This window comes from Cydia strobilella, chromosome 10, assembly GCF_947568885.1.
Source record: "Cydia strobilella chromosome 10, ilCydStro3.1, whole genome shotgun sequence".
NCBI lineage: Eukaryota > Metazoa > Arthropoda > Insecta > Lepidoptera > Tortricidae > Cydia > Cydia strobilella.
In genome coordinates, this window is record NC_086050.1 from 1,778,965 (window position 1) to 1,793,530 (window position 14,566).

The 14,566-nt window shown below is 37.5% G+C and overlaps 3 protein-coding genes across 5 annotated transcripts in view; 2 read left to right on the top strand and 1 right to left on the bottom strand.

The window, feature by feature from the left end:
- LOC134744903 (syntaxin-binding protein 5) overlaps nucleotides 1–14,566 on the top strand; it is a 431,872-nt gene that overhangs the window by 283,140 nt on the left and 134,166 nt on the right. The window lies entirely within an intron of this gene.
- Nucleotides 1–14,566, top strand: part of LOC134744846 (cathepsin L-like) — a 480,196-nt gene that overhangs the window by 268,766 nt on the left and 196,864 nt on the right. The gene's annotated exons all lie outside the window — the stretch shown is intronic.
- LOC134744840 (basic juvenile hormone-suppressible protein 1-like) lies at nucleotides 3,841–8,195 on the bottom strand. Its single transcript, XM_063678761.1, has 5 exons — nucleotides 8,058–8,195; nucleotides 7,050–7,183; nucleotides 5,575–6,411; nucleotides 5,136–5,296; nucleotides 3,841–4,949 (listed from the first exon to the last, which is right to left on the bottom strand). The coding sequence occupies exons 1-5, from the start codon at nucleotides 8,155–8,157 to the stop codon at nucleotides 3,905–3,907; spliced, it is 2,277 nt and encodes a 758-aa protein (XP_063534831.1). The 5' UTR covers nucleotides 8,158–8,195; the 3' UTR covers nucleotides 3,841–3,904.

Genomic DNA, 14,566 nt, shown 5'->3' on the forward strand with positions numbered 1-14,566 from the left:
GAAAATATACCACATCATTGCATTTTAGCCATTTTTAGGGTTCCGTAGCCAAATGGCAAAAAACGGAACCCTTATGGATTCGTCATGTCTGTCTGTCTGTCGTCCGTCCGTATGTCACAGCCACTTCTTTCCGAAACTATAATAACTGTTGAAACTTGGTAAGTAGATGTATTCTGTGAACCGCATTAAGATTTTCACTCAAAAATAGGAAAAAAAAAATTTAGGGGTTCCCCATACTTAGAACTGAAACCCAAAAATTTTTTTTTTCATCAAACCCATACGACCGTGTGTGGTATCTATGGATAGGTCTTCAAAAATGATATTGAGGTTTCTCATATATTTTTTTTCTAAACTGAATAGTTTGCGCGAGACCGAGAGACACTTCCAAAGTGGTAAAATGTGTAACCCAGAACTTCTAAAATAAGAGAATGATAAAACTGAAAAAATATATGATGTACATTACCTTGCCAACTTTTACCGAGAACTGGTTTGAACGAGATCTAGTTAGTAGTTTTTTTTTTAATACGTTATAAATCGTAAACCGCAATTTACCTTTCACTCACGTTTCACATAAAAATACATTGTTTAAATTGTGTAATGTACGGAACCCTCGGCGCCCGATTCCGATTCGCACTTGGCCGGTTTTTTCTTAAATTGAAAGAAAAAGAATTTTCAAAACATTCCAAGTTTGGGCTCCTCCAGATACGATATGGCTGATTTTTTTTGTACAAATGATACGTGATATCCTCATATGTAACCCCAAAAAAGCAATAAAAAATTTATTTAGTTTTTTTTTTTTTCAATACAAAGTGACACAGTTCTACTTAACCCTTTAACTTGACCCCAAACTTGGTGTGTTTTGAAAATTCTATTTGTTTTAATTTACAAAAAAATGGCTAAAATGTAATGATGTGGTATAATTTTAGAATCGCCTCAAAAAGCCCTTTCGTATGATACCACACACGATAGGTTTTTGGAAAAAAAATATGGTTTTTTTTTTCATACAAAAAAAATGTTTCAGCATACCCCTCCTAAGGGATTTTTTTTAGAAACTGCGGGTCAAAAATTTTGTTTTGACCTCTTAGTATGCGTGTGCCAAACGGCTAACCTGTACATCGATTTGCGGTTTTTCTTTGAAATTGGGCTTGTACGGCTGCCACTAATAGAGATACTAACTCCTAAAAATACGTATGATACCTCATTGGATTCAGAATGATGTCTAGAAAAATGTATTCGAAGCGTTTATTCCCACATAAAAAAAGTTCAAAGCTATTAACAAAAAACGGCCAAGTGCGAGTCGGTTCCGTACCATTACGCAAAAAACGGCAAAAAATCCCGTTTGTTGTTTGGGAGCCCCACTTAAAAAAATATTTTATTCTGTTTTTAGTATTTGTTGTTATAGCGGCAACAGAAATACATCATCCGTAAATATTGCAACTTTTTAGCTATCACGGTTCACGAGATACAGCCTGGTGACAGACGGACAGGCAGATTGACAGACAGATAGACAGATATTATTTTAAAGGTATTAAATATTCTTTTAAAAATTAGGAAATAATATGGTGTATTTAAAACATATCATGGAATATACTACGGTTATAAATTGATATTATGTAAAGTAATTTTTTCAACAAGTTAGGCAATTATTAAGTAACCACATTTTTTTCGAACTTTCGTCTTTGTTGTAAATTAAAAAAAAAAAGGAAATAATTGGCGTAAAAAGTATTTCGCCTCGTGGAGCCCCTTTCATGAGATCACGTCACAAAAGTTTTAATAAAATTAATACTTTGTTTAAAATAAATTTTTGAATAATAGTGAAAATTGTAAAATATAAAGCAATATAATAATACGTACTTAGAACTGATACTTTTCTAAATAAAGAATGAATAAACTAAATTGTGTAATTAATTTTTAGTGCAAATCACCACAATTTGCTTCTAAAGAGCAAATCTGTGACCAAAAATTATATATAGTTTTAATTTTTCGTTCGTATATTCAGATTTGTGTATGAAAATGTGAAACTATTATTTCTAAAATAAATTATTCGTCCCTAATTTACACAAAATTTATACCAAATTTGATCTCATATCAAGAGATAGGTAGAAATAGAGGCAAACTGAACCGCAGAAGCCGACTTTTCCCCTCCCTTTTTGGGGGGTAGCCAGGACTTAATCTCGTAGCTAGTGCGTCAGCTCAGCTTTGTATGAACCAAGGAATAATAAATAGTGTTAAACGATATCCCCTGAGGCCAAAGTGCATACTCACTTTACTTACTTCGCCTACTAAGAGGCAAATCGCGACTTTGTTATGGTTTATCGATAACTTATCACATCACTAGATTATCGACTTTCAATGTCGACTATTGCCCATCACTTTTCTGTCCGTGTACGTATTTAGAAACTTGACCCCGCCCCTAAAATTAGTGCGATAAGGACAACTGCAGCTTAGGCGAAAAATCCTGCGTAAAAATCTCAAAAATCGAGGTTTCGTACTCGACTGTTTCCTCCTCCAAAACTTAAGCAATCGTAACCAAACTTGGAAATCTAAATGATTATGAAATTGTCTGTGTCGGACTGTTTTGATTTTTTGGCTAATTGATACCAGTTTTGAATACCATGCCTCTCATTGCGGCATAGTCAGTGAGGCCATTTTTGGCCATGTTTGAAGGGCTCTAGCGCCTTAAAAAACAGAAATATCAAAAAAAGCAAAACACACCGACACAGATATTGACAATATTAATCTGTGTTGAAAAAATCATTCCTCTAGCTTCAAAAACCAGGGAGGAAACAGTCGAGTACGTTTGTATGGAGAAATGACCACTCCTGTTGGCTCTTAAATGTGACGTTTTCAACCAAAAGGTACCACATTGTCGCTAGTTGATAAGGTTGATTTCTAATTGAAGCTATATGAAAATAGCGCCTTACTAACAAGCGACAATAAGTACCCTTTTGGTTGAGAATGGCACAAATAAGGTAAATTCTCTATAGGAACTTTACCTATGATATTTAGATACCTACTTCAAAAAAAATATTAAAAGAAAAGAAAACGAGACACGTTAACATTAATTTATGACAGTGAAATATTAATTGATCCTTGATTGCTGATAAGTTTTTCGGACTTTTTGTTACAATATGTCGATAAGCCTAAATGAAAGTTTTGCAAGTAATGGAAATAGTACCTACCTATATAGAATTGTCATTTATTTTATAATTACGATCATTCAAAAATTGCTTCATATGGATGTCGATAGAAGAGCCAATATTTAATCAAGCACTAGCAGTAGTGCATTTTTACTCCTGTCAAACCAGGGTTTGATTATCAGATCAGCTTAATAGTACCATAATATTGGATTGTCACCCGACTTGCATATGGACTTATGCAAATTTTCAGGTTCTTCGGAAACCGGGAAGTGGGTCAAATTTAACTTGCAAGATTTCATTACAGACAGACAACGGGACAGGTGAAACTAAATAAAACCTCCCGAAAATCCGTTTGATGTTGTACAACTTCAACTTCTTCTAGAAATTTCTTCTTTTTAGAAAGTCAACAACGACGCATATACTTAATGTTGAACTTGGCTCTCATTTCACATTTATGTTTTTGATGGATTTTGTTTATTACGAGAAACCAGAAATCGATATGGTATTTTTAAATTTCATAAGAATCGGACTGACCATTTAGATTTAGTTATACGGCTACAATGTTGGTAAAAAATATGAGGTACCTATGCAGCATTCTGATATTAACTTCTAGTTGCTTGAAACTTCATATTTTTATACCTTTCATTTAAATTAAGTTTCAGAAATGTAGGAGTGTACTGCCAGTCACAAAATCAAAAAATATTGCTCAAAGCATTTTATTAAATTCACATTAAATAATATTAAATAGAGGGTTAAATACAAATTTACATTCGCATCATCTTGTCGACGCTCATTAGCATCACGTCCTTGTAGCTTCTGTGCATAAGCATGTCCTTGTCCAGGATGGTGAGGTCGTCGCGGCGCATCACCATGTTGGACATGTCTACATCCTTGTTCACGTTGGCGAGGTCCATGTCCTTGCGGAAGACATGGATGTCCGTGAACAACATGTTGGGAGTGAAGAAGCGGGTGTAGTCGATCTCGCGGTCGAACGGGAAGCCGAGAGGCATCGTGTCCACGCAAGTCGTCCAGAAGCAGGTGCGGCGTTCCTTCATGATGGACATGTCGACGGTGGGGATCGTCAGGCCGGTGCGCACGGGCGTCACGATCACGAACATCTGCATCTCTAGACCGCCCTTGTGACCGAGAGGCAGCAACAGGCGGGACGGGAAACCACGACGAGTCTTATGCCACCAGCTGTCTACCATCACGCGGTCGCGTACGTCCACACCGACGTTCGTGTCCAAACCGAAATCCTTATCCATCATGTGACGGGTCATCGGCCTGTCCTCGATCACGCCGTGCATCTCGATCGATTTGCGGACGATAGTATTTTTGCCGGTATCCAGCTTGTACAGGAAGCTGTCCATCTCGATCATGTCGTGGCGTTTGGTGTTGACGTCGAGGAGACGGCCCATGCAGTCGTATTTGGGACCGATGAAGATGCGGACGATGCAGTCGGCGGCCTTGTCGGAGACGACGTCGACGGTGACCTTGAAGGGGTGGTTGTTGAGGCGGCGCTGGCGGGCGATCATGACCATATCCATGTGCTTCTTTTTCATCTCGCTGTCATCGAGGTACATGGCGTTGTTGATGTCGATGTCGTACTCATCCATGAAGGTGACGAGTTTGTCGGTGCTGATGCTCTCGACCTTGACTCCGGGGAAGGTGAGCTCCTCGCGGGTGTACTTAGGCAGGATAGCCTTGAAGAGATATCCCATCTCCTGGATGCGCTTCAGCAGACGCCAGTACAGCGGGTCGCGAAGGCAGGTCGTGTACATATCAATGGCGGTAGGGACGTAGGTTTCCCTGCAAAAAGACATATAAAGTGTGAATAATGTACCTTTATTTCCAGAGTTTTGCAAAACCTATTATTTTCATTAGACTACAATATTTAACTTACAAATATTGCGAAATACTGTTTCACCTTCCGTTAGGTTTAATCGGGAGTATTTAGAAGAAATTGTTTTGAATTAAATCTCAATAAGTACGTACTTGTCAACGTTGTACATGCTGTAGGTGAACATCTTCTTGAGCAGGTTGGTGACGTGGATGACCTTAGCGTCGTCGTGGAGCATGCCCATGCCGCCCACCAGCAGACGCGCCAGGTACTCGTAGTCCTCGGCCTTCTTTAGGGTGATAACGGTTCCGTCGCGCTGAGAGACATATTTTAAGTTGTTATTATCTTGTTTATGTCTCTTATTAATTTTATAAGAAGAGGGAAATTGACACCAATCAGAAAATTATTCTAAAGGGTTTTTTTTAGTAGCTCTGTTCAAATTCCGCTAACTATGTTAGTATACGTAACGCATAAAAAAAGCTTTAGAAAATATTGCACTTAGAATCGACTTAGCTACAAGTAGTAATGAGAATAGAAATTTTTATTTGGAATTTTTAGAGGCGAAATGAATTTAAGAATGTAAAATAAACTTACGCGTTCCATTTTACCGGTGAGGATAGCTTGACGGATAATCTTCTCAACATCATCGCAGACCAGTTTCACCTTCAGATTTTCATCGTTAAGCAGCATGACGTTGCCGACGCGGGCGGGCATATCATAGCCGTTGTGCATGCGGATCTTGGGCCAGTAGCCTCCCTTGATCTTCTCGTCCCATTTGATCATCTTGATGTCGCACATGCCGTGGCTCAAACGCTCAAGTCTGTATCTAGCGAGCAGTTGCTGACTGGCGTACATCATGACCTCACCGCGGCGCTCTTTGTGCAGACCGTACACTTCTTTGTCCATCCAGTACGGGTAGTTCATGTGCAGGTAGTAGAAGTATGTGTTTAGATCCACATCCTCGGTGAAGTAGTTGATCTTGTCTTCCTTGCCCATAACGGTGCGCAGACCTTTACGAGCGTCGATGAGACAGATGTTCTTGTCCTTGACGATTTTGATGCCCCAGTAGTTCATTAGGACATTGTCGATGTTGAGTTTGCTCATCTTCAGAACGAAAGCCTTTTGGATGACGTCGGAATCGACGAAGAAGTAGGGGTAGATTTCGTAGGGGGCAGGGATGACGATGCCGCGGCAGTCGACGCGGTGGAAGACGGCAGCGGTGAGGGCGTAGGTGAACATGCCTCCATTCAGGCGCTCGCGGAGCCAACAACAAGTCCTGATGAACACGTCAAAGTCCTTGGCGAAGTAGAGGATGCGGAAGACCCTAACGGCCTGCTTTATGTGCTTCTCGTTGGTGTGGACGAATACCTCGCCGCGGGGCAGCATACCCAGCTTGTACGTATCGACGAAGTTCTTGACGACGTCGGTTTTCTGCAACGGAAAAACAAATCACTTATAAAACGACCAACTAGCTATAACTAGTGGACTTGTATGAGCTACGGGGAATTAAAATTATACGATTTGTTTCATTCAGGTATGTGTCTACAATTTGCACGTACTCGTCGAAACACAAATACGCCATGCCATTTTATTAAGCTCTGTGAATAAGCAAATTCTCAATTTATGTAGATAAATCGCCGTATGTCGTGTTATAAATTCATTTCAACATGAGAAAACATAATTTTCAAAAGAATAATTTACAGGTGTCATAAAAAAGGCGCTGTATGAGACAACAAAATGCGTTAACATGAAAAGAAACTCCAGGATATGAGAAATCTCCTTATTCGTATAAATTAGCATGTCTCTTTTCGTTCAAGCAGTTTTCTATCTATTATTTTTGACATGTACAAATAACGACTTAACAAAATTAACACTACGAAAGTGAAGCAAAGGTCCGCAAGTACTGTCCGCGCGCCAATTCCGTACATTCGGAGGTCGAGGAAGTGGGGGGGTGTGCACCGCGCCCGTACGTACAAAATGACACCACTCTGTCACGCCCAACATTCCTAACATTCCTCAGCCGTGCACGGAATTCGCGCACCGGCAGTAACATAAGGTTGAGTCCTCACCAGGTATTTGTCCATGTTGTCCTCAATTGACCACTCGCGGGCAACGGTGCGGATGTCCTCGTACATCGTGGGCTGCAGGATGTGGCGAAGCAGCTTCATGATGCACATCTCCCGGACTTTGACATCCACATTCACTGTAAAATGGTGGAGGTTAAAGTTATCCTGCTTAAACAAACTCCGTCTCGTATCCTACAGTGTTACATTATCCTACAGGTTACATCCTTATTAGAGAATATGTAATAGCAATACCTAAATTTTATATCAAAGTTTTCGTTCCATAGCATTAGTGCTGTCAACAAAAACATATATATTTATTATAATTTAAATTTTATATTTCTGGACTACATGCATATTTAATTACTCGTTCACCTCAAAACCACACTTCACATGTTACGCTTGTAACTTTGTTAATATTTCAGGGCTTTACGAGGTTATTAATGTGGTAGGTATATTATTTTGGTGTAACACAAAAATGAAAAGAGAAGACTTTTTAAGAAGACTTAATTATGTTTGTTTAAAAACAGGTAACTGAGATACAAATTATTTGTTAATCGCCATTGCATTAAAATTCGGTACTAAAAATTCGCCATTAATGTTAATAACATAATAATAAACGAGATCTTTTAAAGACATGTAAACAACTGTAAACGGTGACTTTTTTGCGTTTTTCATTACAAATTGTAATAAAAAATATATATTATAGGACATTCTTATACAGATTGACTAAGTCCCACGGTAAGCCCAAGGAGGCTTGTGTTATGGGTACTCAGACAACGATATATATATATTATATAAATACTTAAATACATAGAAAACACCCATGACTCAGGAACAAATATCTGTGTGCTCATCACACAAATATGATCTGCAATAAATGATTATTTAATTTTAATTTTTAAATAAATGCCCTTACCGGGATTCGAACCCAGGACCATCGGCTTCACAGGCAGGATCACTACCCACTAGGCCAGACCGGTCGTCATTAAAAGAATCAAATATAAAACTCACCGAGGGTGTCCTTGCCGATGGTGATGGTGTCCATCTTATCCATATGCAAGGCCGACGCCGCCGCGGCGGCGACGATTGCCGCGAATATCACTACCCTCATGATAGCTGCTCGACGAGTGTGCTGCTGCCTTGCCGCTACCCCTTTTTATACTCGTAGACACGTCTTATCACATCAGGTGAGGTGAAGAAAACAACCATAGTGATAACTATATACCTTATCTAGTTGATATAAAGGTTATTTTGCGAGTATACGCTTTATCAATTGTTTAAACTAATTGGTACTGGTTTATATGAGTTTGACAATCTGAAAGTGCTGTCGCGAATATCGCGAATCGGCTAATAGCTGCCAACGTCATGGAGTAGATGGCGCTAGTAGTCACGTTTAAGTGAAATAACCGCTTCTAGGTTGTTGTGATTTTTAAGGGTAAAACAAGAGGGTATACGCGCGAACGACAGTAAGAAAAGGAGGTTGTGTGCGAACAAAGCTACGGCAAGAGTGATATTTGCTTTAGGATCTATTCAAGGAGTTTCTAATGGTGTTATTAGAATAATGAGGTGTCTATTGTAGATTGTGACTAACATTCATTGTGATATCAGTATTCAGAGTGTCAACAGTGATCCGAGGGAATTGTTCATGGCTAATGTAAGTGAAGTTCAATCATAATTATACGAAGGGTTTCGTCCCAAGATATTAGTAATTTAGAATTATAGAACACATTGTAGTTACGAGAAAGTGTAACCACTCATCATATGAACTTAAGGTAAACTTAGTGTGCGGAAAGGGGTCGCTATAAGGGGAGGTTGGAGGCGACTATGAAGCCCAAGTAACCAGATGGATAATCAGGTTTAACTCATGTTATACGTAGGTAACAAAGTAGGACACCAGCAATGAATTATCGTCATCTCACTAACGTCCAGGCCTCGTATAGGTATGCAGTATGTTTACATATCGTTTTTCCAGTATCAGTAAAGGCATCAGCTCATTCAGTAAAGGCATCAGCTCATTCGATAGGTTAATAAGTATAGTGAGCTTGACGACATGGTGGAGCATGCTGGGAATTTTTATGCACTCACTGTTATCATCATCAAATGTAACGTATGTTTCTCTCTAACAGATGAAAAGTCAATTTTCTTACGCATGCACAGTCAACAATACTATTAGCTTAGCACCTTTGCATACAAATTTCTATGCAGGGGGTAGTTTTTCTCTGCAGCTGACTGTAGAATTAAAGTGCTAAATTTTTTGGCTTGTTCAGTTCAATTTAATGTTTTATTTCAGGCATGAAGCCCATAATATTTATGTAATCCTTTTCTTGCAAAAAGGCGTTAAGCAGGCGATAATGTTAGTAGTTAACCGGAACACATAGGCAATTAAGTACCTACATTTTATTAAACATTCTTGCTCTTTGATCTTTGGTATACAAGAGATTGCAAATGTCAGTAGGTATAAAAAAAATATAGTTTTTAAAAAGTAAGTCTCAGTAAAAGAGGTTAAAACCACTCACTGTCTCAGTTATAGAGGTAATTTTGACGAAAAAATCGACAGGACCGCCCAGGTCCCACTTATTCCGGTTTCACGTAGTTTCAAAAATTCTATTTGAAATACAAAATACTAAAATGCTATCTTTAATCTTTGAAAACAATATTAATCAATCAGTTCTATAGAGTGCAAATTTGAAGTTGATTCCTCGTGGTAAGCAGTAGGATAGAATTTCAAGTTATGGTTTTGAAGTTATAAACTTTTAAAAGCATTAATTTATATTTTTAACGTTTTACAGCCAGTATTTGTTACTGGTTGATTTGATAAAAATGTTTGTTTCACCAGGGCAGCAGTTTGTTCTTAACTCACGTGCCTTGAAACCCTAGCAGCGCTCAGGATTCCACTTATTCAACCACTTGTTACGCTCGTGGTCATGTGCGACATTATTATGCAGATTCAACATTTCTATGTTATAAGAATGAGAGTGGCAAAGATTGTCACATCAGAAAAGATCATCTACATACCTACTAAAAGGTATCAGGAAGCATTCGTAATTAGACATGGTGAACGACCCTGTTATGGGCGTGGCATCAGGTTTGGTATGTTTACCATGAATCCTGTAAGACAGGTGTACATCATCAGTTTTTAAGCAATAACTTGGTAATATTTCACCTTCAACACGAGCCATGGAACAGCTCAAATCTCACATTTCATTATGTTGAAACCAGTTACTATTAAAGCAGTAGAAACTTTACACTTAATCAGCAATAATTCAATATAAACGGAAATATCAAAGAAAAAGTGAAGAAGCCCTCCAATGGCAATATTTGATAAAAGCAACTTGATTTTTCCCAAAGTTGTGAATAATCAAATTTTTCTCATATGATTGGCACCGCGCGTTACCATACCTGCTCATATTACCTAACAAATTTAAGTTGAAAAGGAAGAAATTTAGGTGTTTATTATGGTCATGTTCACACGAACATGGTTTAATTTTCATATTTATGATTGATTATGTAATTGACAAGTTTCTTTGCTTGTTTAGATTTCTTTGACAAAATCCTGCACTAAATGTTTATCATTTACGACTTTTGAATTAAAATTTGCTGGTCGATTTGTGAACCAGCATGAATCCTTTCAAACAGCGACTTTATCACCTGAGCTACAAGATTCAAATTATGCAGTTGATCAACAATTTAACCTTACTAATTACATCTGTTTAGAAATAGGGTTCCTAGTGACAATTATGACTTCTATGACCTTGCAACTTTATTTGTGACGTTGCAGGAATTAAGATCTTCATATTAAAATAATAAGAATCACTATCTCACATTCATTGTTCTGTGTAGCCAAATAGTTAATAGTATCCAATTTAAAGTTTATTTATCATGCGGGTAGTTGATATTATGACTTGGCAACTGTTGTTGCTTAGCTGGCAAACCAGTTTAGGTCTGACCTCAGATCTGGTATATTTTCTATTACTTCGGGATCTAGTTAAATTGGTGATATACAATATTTTGTGAATTAGATCGCCTAATCATGATGTTCTGTGCCAAGTTCATTCTTACCAGATTGCATGCTTTTCTATAACATGCATTGCTTGCATAATACCCGCTTCATCCAAATTATCAGCTCAGCCCTGATTTAACTAGTCGTGCGCGCAAGTGTGGTGAATTCAAAAACAAAATAAAAATATTGCGCGTCTTTATATGAGACGAACGTATCATGTTTAATGTGTTAGGTATAGGAACTAGATTCAACAATATATCGTTCCTTATACTTATATGATCCGTACCTACATATTCTTTTAGAAAGAAACAAAATTTGTTTTATGTACAAATATTTATGTTTAAAACAATACAGTACAAATAAACTTCATTAAACTATGGTACACAACAGGCGGTCTTATCGTTAAAGAGCGATATCTTCCAGACAAGCAAACCGGGCTATTATAATTGTATCTTTTGCGCATCCATATTTTCACTGAGCTAAACTCAGAACCATTTAGTTTAATTCGAAATTCGAATTTTACCCTTTCACCTCGTTTGAAGGACTAGAACAACTCATATCATAAGAGATGTTAATATGGAATTTCATGCCTCGATGTTGTTTGTTGTTACAGTTGTAATTGTACCTAACGAGTTGGTTTCTTAGAAGTTGGTATCATTTAGTTGTAGTAACCTGTAATGTGCCTGAGTAAAAATGCAGAAGCCAATTGAAATCAGATTACAATTTGATGTCATATGTACAATGCACATGGCTACCCAAACTCAAAGGACCAGAACCATCACTGGGACTCAATCAGAATCGCGCAGCCATTCCGACTAATGGCACCAGCAAACTGCCAAAAATGGATTTAACAGTAGTAACATAGGTACTCAATTGGCATGCATGATATTTCTGCTCTGAAAGAATAAATGGTTGAAGCATGACGCACTAATTATTTTTAAATAATATTCACTTTATGGATTGCGTTTAATCAGCGTTACATTAAGGTTCCAAAAGGTTTTCTCTTGATGTAGCACAGCACAGTATCTCGATTTATTCCCAATTAACATTCCAATCTAGAGATTGTTATAAGAGAATCAGTAATATCAACTTGGATAAAACAGTAAATGACAAAGGCAAATCTGTGGTATAAATAAGCGACCGCTAATATGTTTGCAGCGAAGCAATACACTTTACCCTAAGGTATAATGACTTCCCATTATTATTGAACCATTGATTCTTGATTCTTAGTATGGAAAGTCCATAGATTAGCGATTAGATAAAGATTAACTAAACTTCTGAATTGTGTAAAATGGAAATGAAAATATTTATTGATAACAATTGTTACATGTTGTTGTTGTTGTTGTATGTACCTATGTACATGCGATGACCCAAACGTAAAGGGTTAAAAATGCTAAACTAAATAATTATTGAGAAGGTTTCAAATGGAAGGCATACTGATTGAATGGGCTAGTGATTTCTATATTATCTGCTAAATGATTTAGATACTTCTAAGTACACAATACATACTTTAATCTAATTTAAGGTGGTAGATATTTGTTAAATGAATTGCGAGTAATACATAAATGAATTAATGTCGCCTACCCAATCGAGTATACTTGTCGTAGATGTACATAGGAGTATACGAACCTATATAGGTATTCATAATAATTAAAGAGACGGTAGCAAGACCATGGTGGAAAAGTTTCTGAATTAGAGAGGAAATTCTCAAGTATTCGGTTATTTTAATAAACGGGATAACAGAAGGAATTCAGATAGTATTTATTTAATCGTATGGCATGTTATACATTGAGGCCAATCACAGTGTAGCCTTGAGGGTGCCAAGCCAAGCAACCAAGTCAGGTGTCAGGGTGTTCAGGTCCTCAGCAGGCTCAAGGCTCAGGCTGATTCTCAGCCTGTTCAGGCGGCGTCAGATTTTCCGTGGAAGCTCAAACCCTTATGGTTTTTTAGTCGGGTCAGATATATGACTTTGCCGAAGCAGACCATTCCGCTTTCCACCTATCCGAAATGTTAAAGCTGCTCAGGCTCTCAGCTGCAGCACAGGTTCAGATAGTACCTATGTTGTATAATATTATGTTTGGAAACATTAAAAAGGACCTTTAGTGAAATTAATCTAACTAAGTAAATATTATACATTATTATTAATTATTTTACTATGCAAAAGTCTCAGACCATTAAACCTATAAAAGTATTATGATGGTACCTACCACATTGCAAACTAATTAATATGATAACGTATTTTTAACAATGATAGTAATTATTGTCTCAGTCCGTGCAAGTAGTTCTGAAATTAAATAATGGCCTAATGACAAAGATACAAGAGTAATGTTTCAGAGTATTTACCTATGTCTTACGAAAAGGAACACTAGGTATTCGATGCATGTAAAGCGAATGGTGGGGGAAGCCGAAACGATCGCAGCGCTTGATGTGGCCAAAAATGACAAGTTTGCAAGCAGTGTCAATTCCCATACTTTTCAGTTAATTTGTTCACGTTTTTTGCTTAAAAATCATATTTACGATAAAAATGGGTCACGATAGGTGTTGTGTAGTAAACTGCAATAATACTAGAGCTAGACGAAACAGTAACAGTATATTTTCAACACTTAGCTAGAAATTAGCATTTTATCTATCTCAACACAGAGTTCTGCTTAGATGTCAATACAATAGTATGGCTAATACAGTATGTACCAACATTAGGTGATTGTAATATTAGTTATAATGCCTGTTATTGAAAACCAGTCAAAAGCATACTTTTGGCACGTAGGGTTGTCTGTCGTCTTTCACAACAGACATTGTGATGCAAGTGAACATTATTTTTAACATATAATGTTTCGATTTAAACCTGTGAAGAAGGGCTATAGGTAACTTCAATTAAGTATTAAACTTTTTATGTTATAGTAAAAGGAAGATAATATTTTAATCATGGGCCAAATAAGTATTGGCGTATGAACGTGACATCAACTGTTCGCTTGTTTATCAGATTTAATCAGATTGATATATAAAATGCAGGCTGGAGCTACACATAAATCAGGATCACAATTAAAATCAGATGTCATATTACTCATATTATAAGGAAGTGCGATATCCTTCTTCATTAATTTTAATATTATAATATTGCCCTAAAATATCGTATTGTTCAGGACGTGGTAATTGTTTTATGTACGACTACTACAGCAGCAATGATCACAAGACTGATTTATCAGTATTATTCGTTGCCGTATGTGTCACTGTGAACAGTTGGACACCTGTACTGTGTGGTTCTTCACCAGTGCTCTTTAAGCCGCTCTTTCTTGGGCTCGGTGTAGGTATGCTAGCCTGTAATGTGACTTTGTCTTTAATATTATCTGTTCGCCCAACGTGTGGCCATACGTCCATCCCTACGCTTCCTTGCCATGTGGCCAGTGATTATGAGCTTCTGCAGACTACATGGTCCTGTTTTGCCTCGATAGCCGCAGAAACTAAGTACGCGATGGGTACAAACAGTGGATAACCTCGGTTTGACGTTGAGTTCATCGAAAGT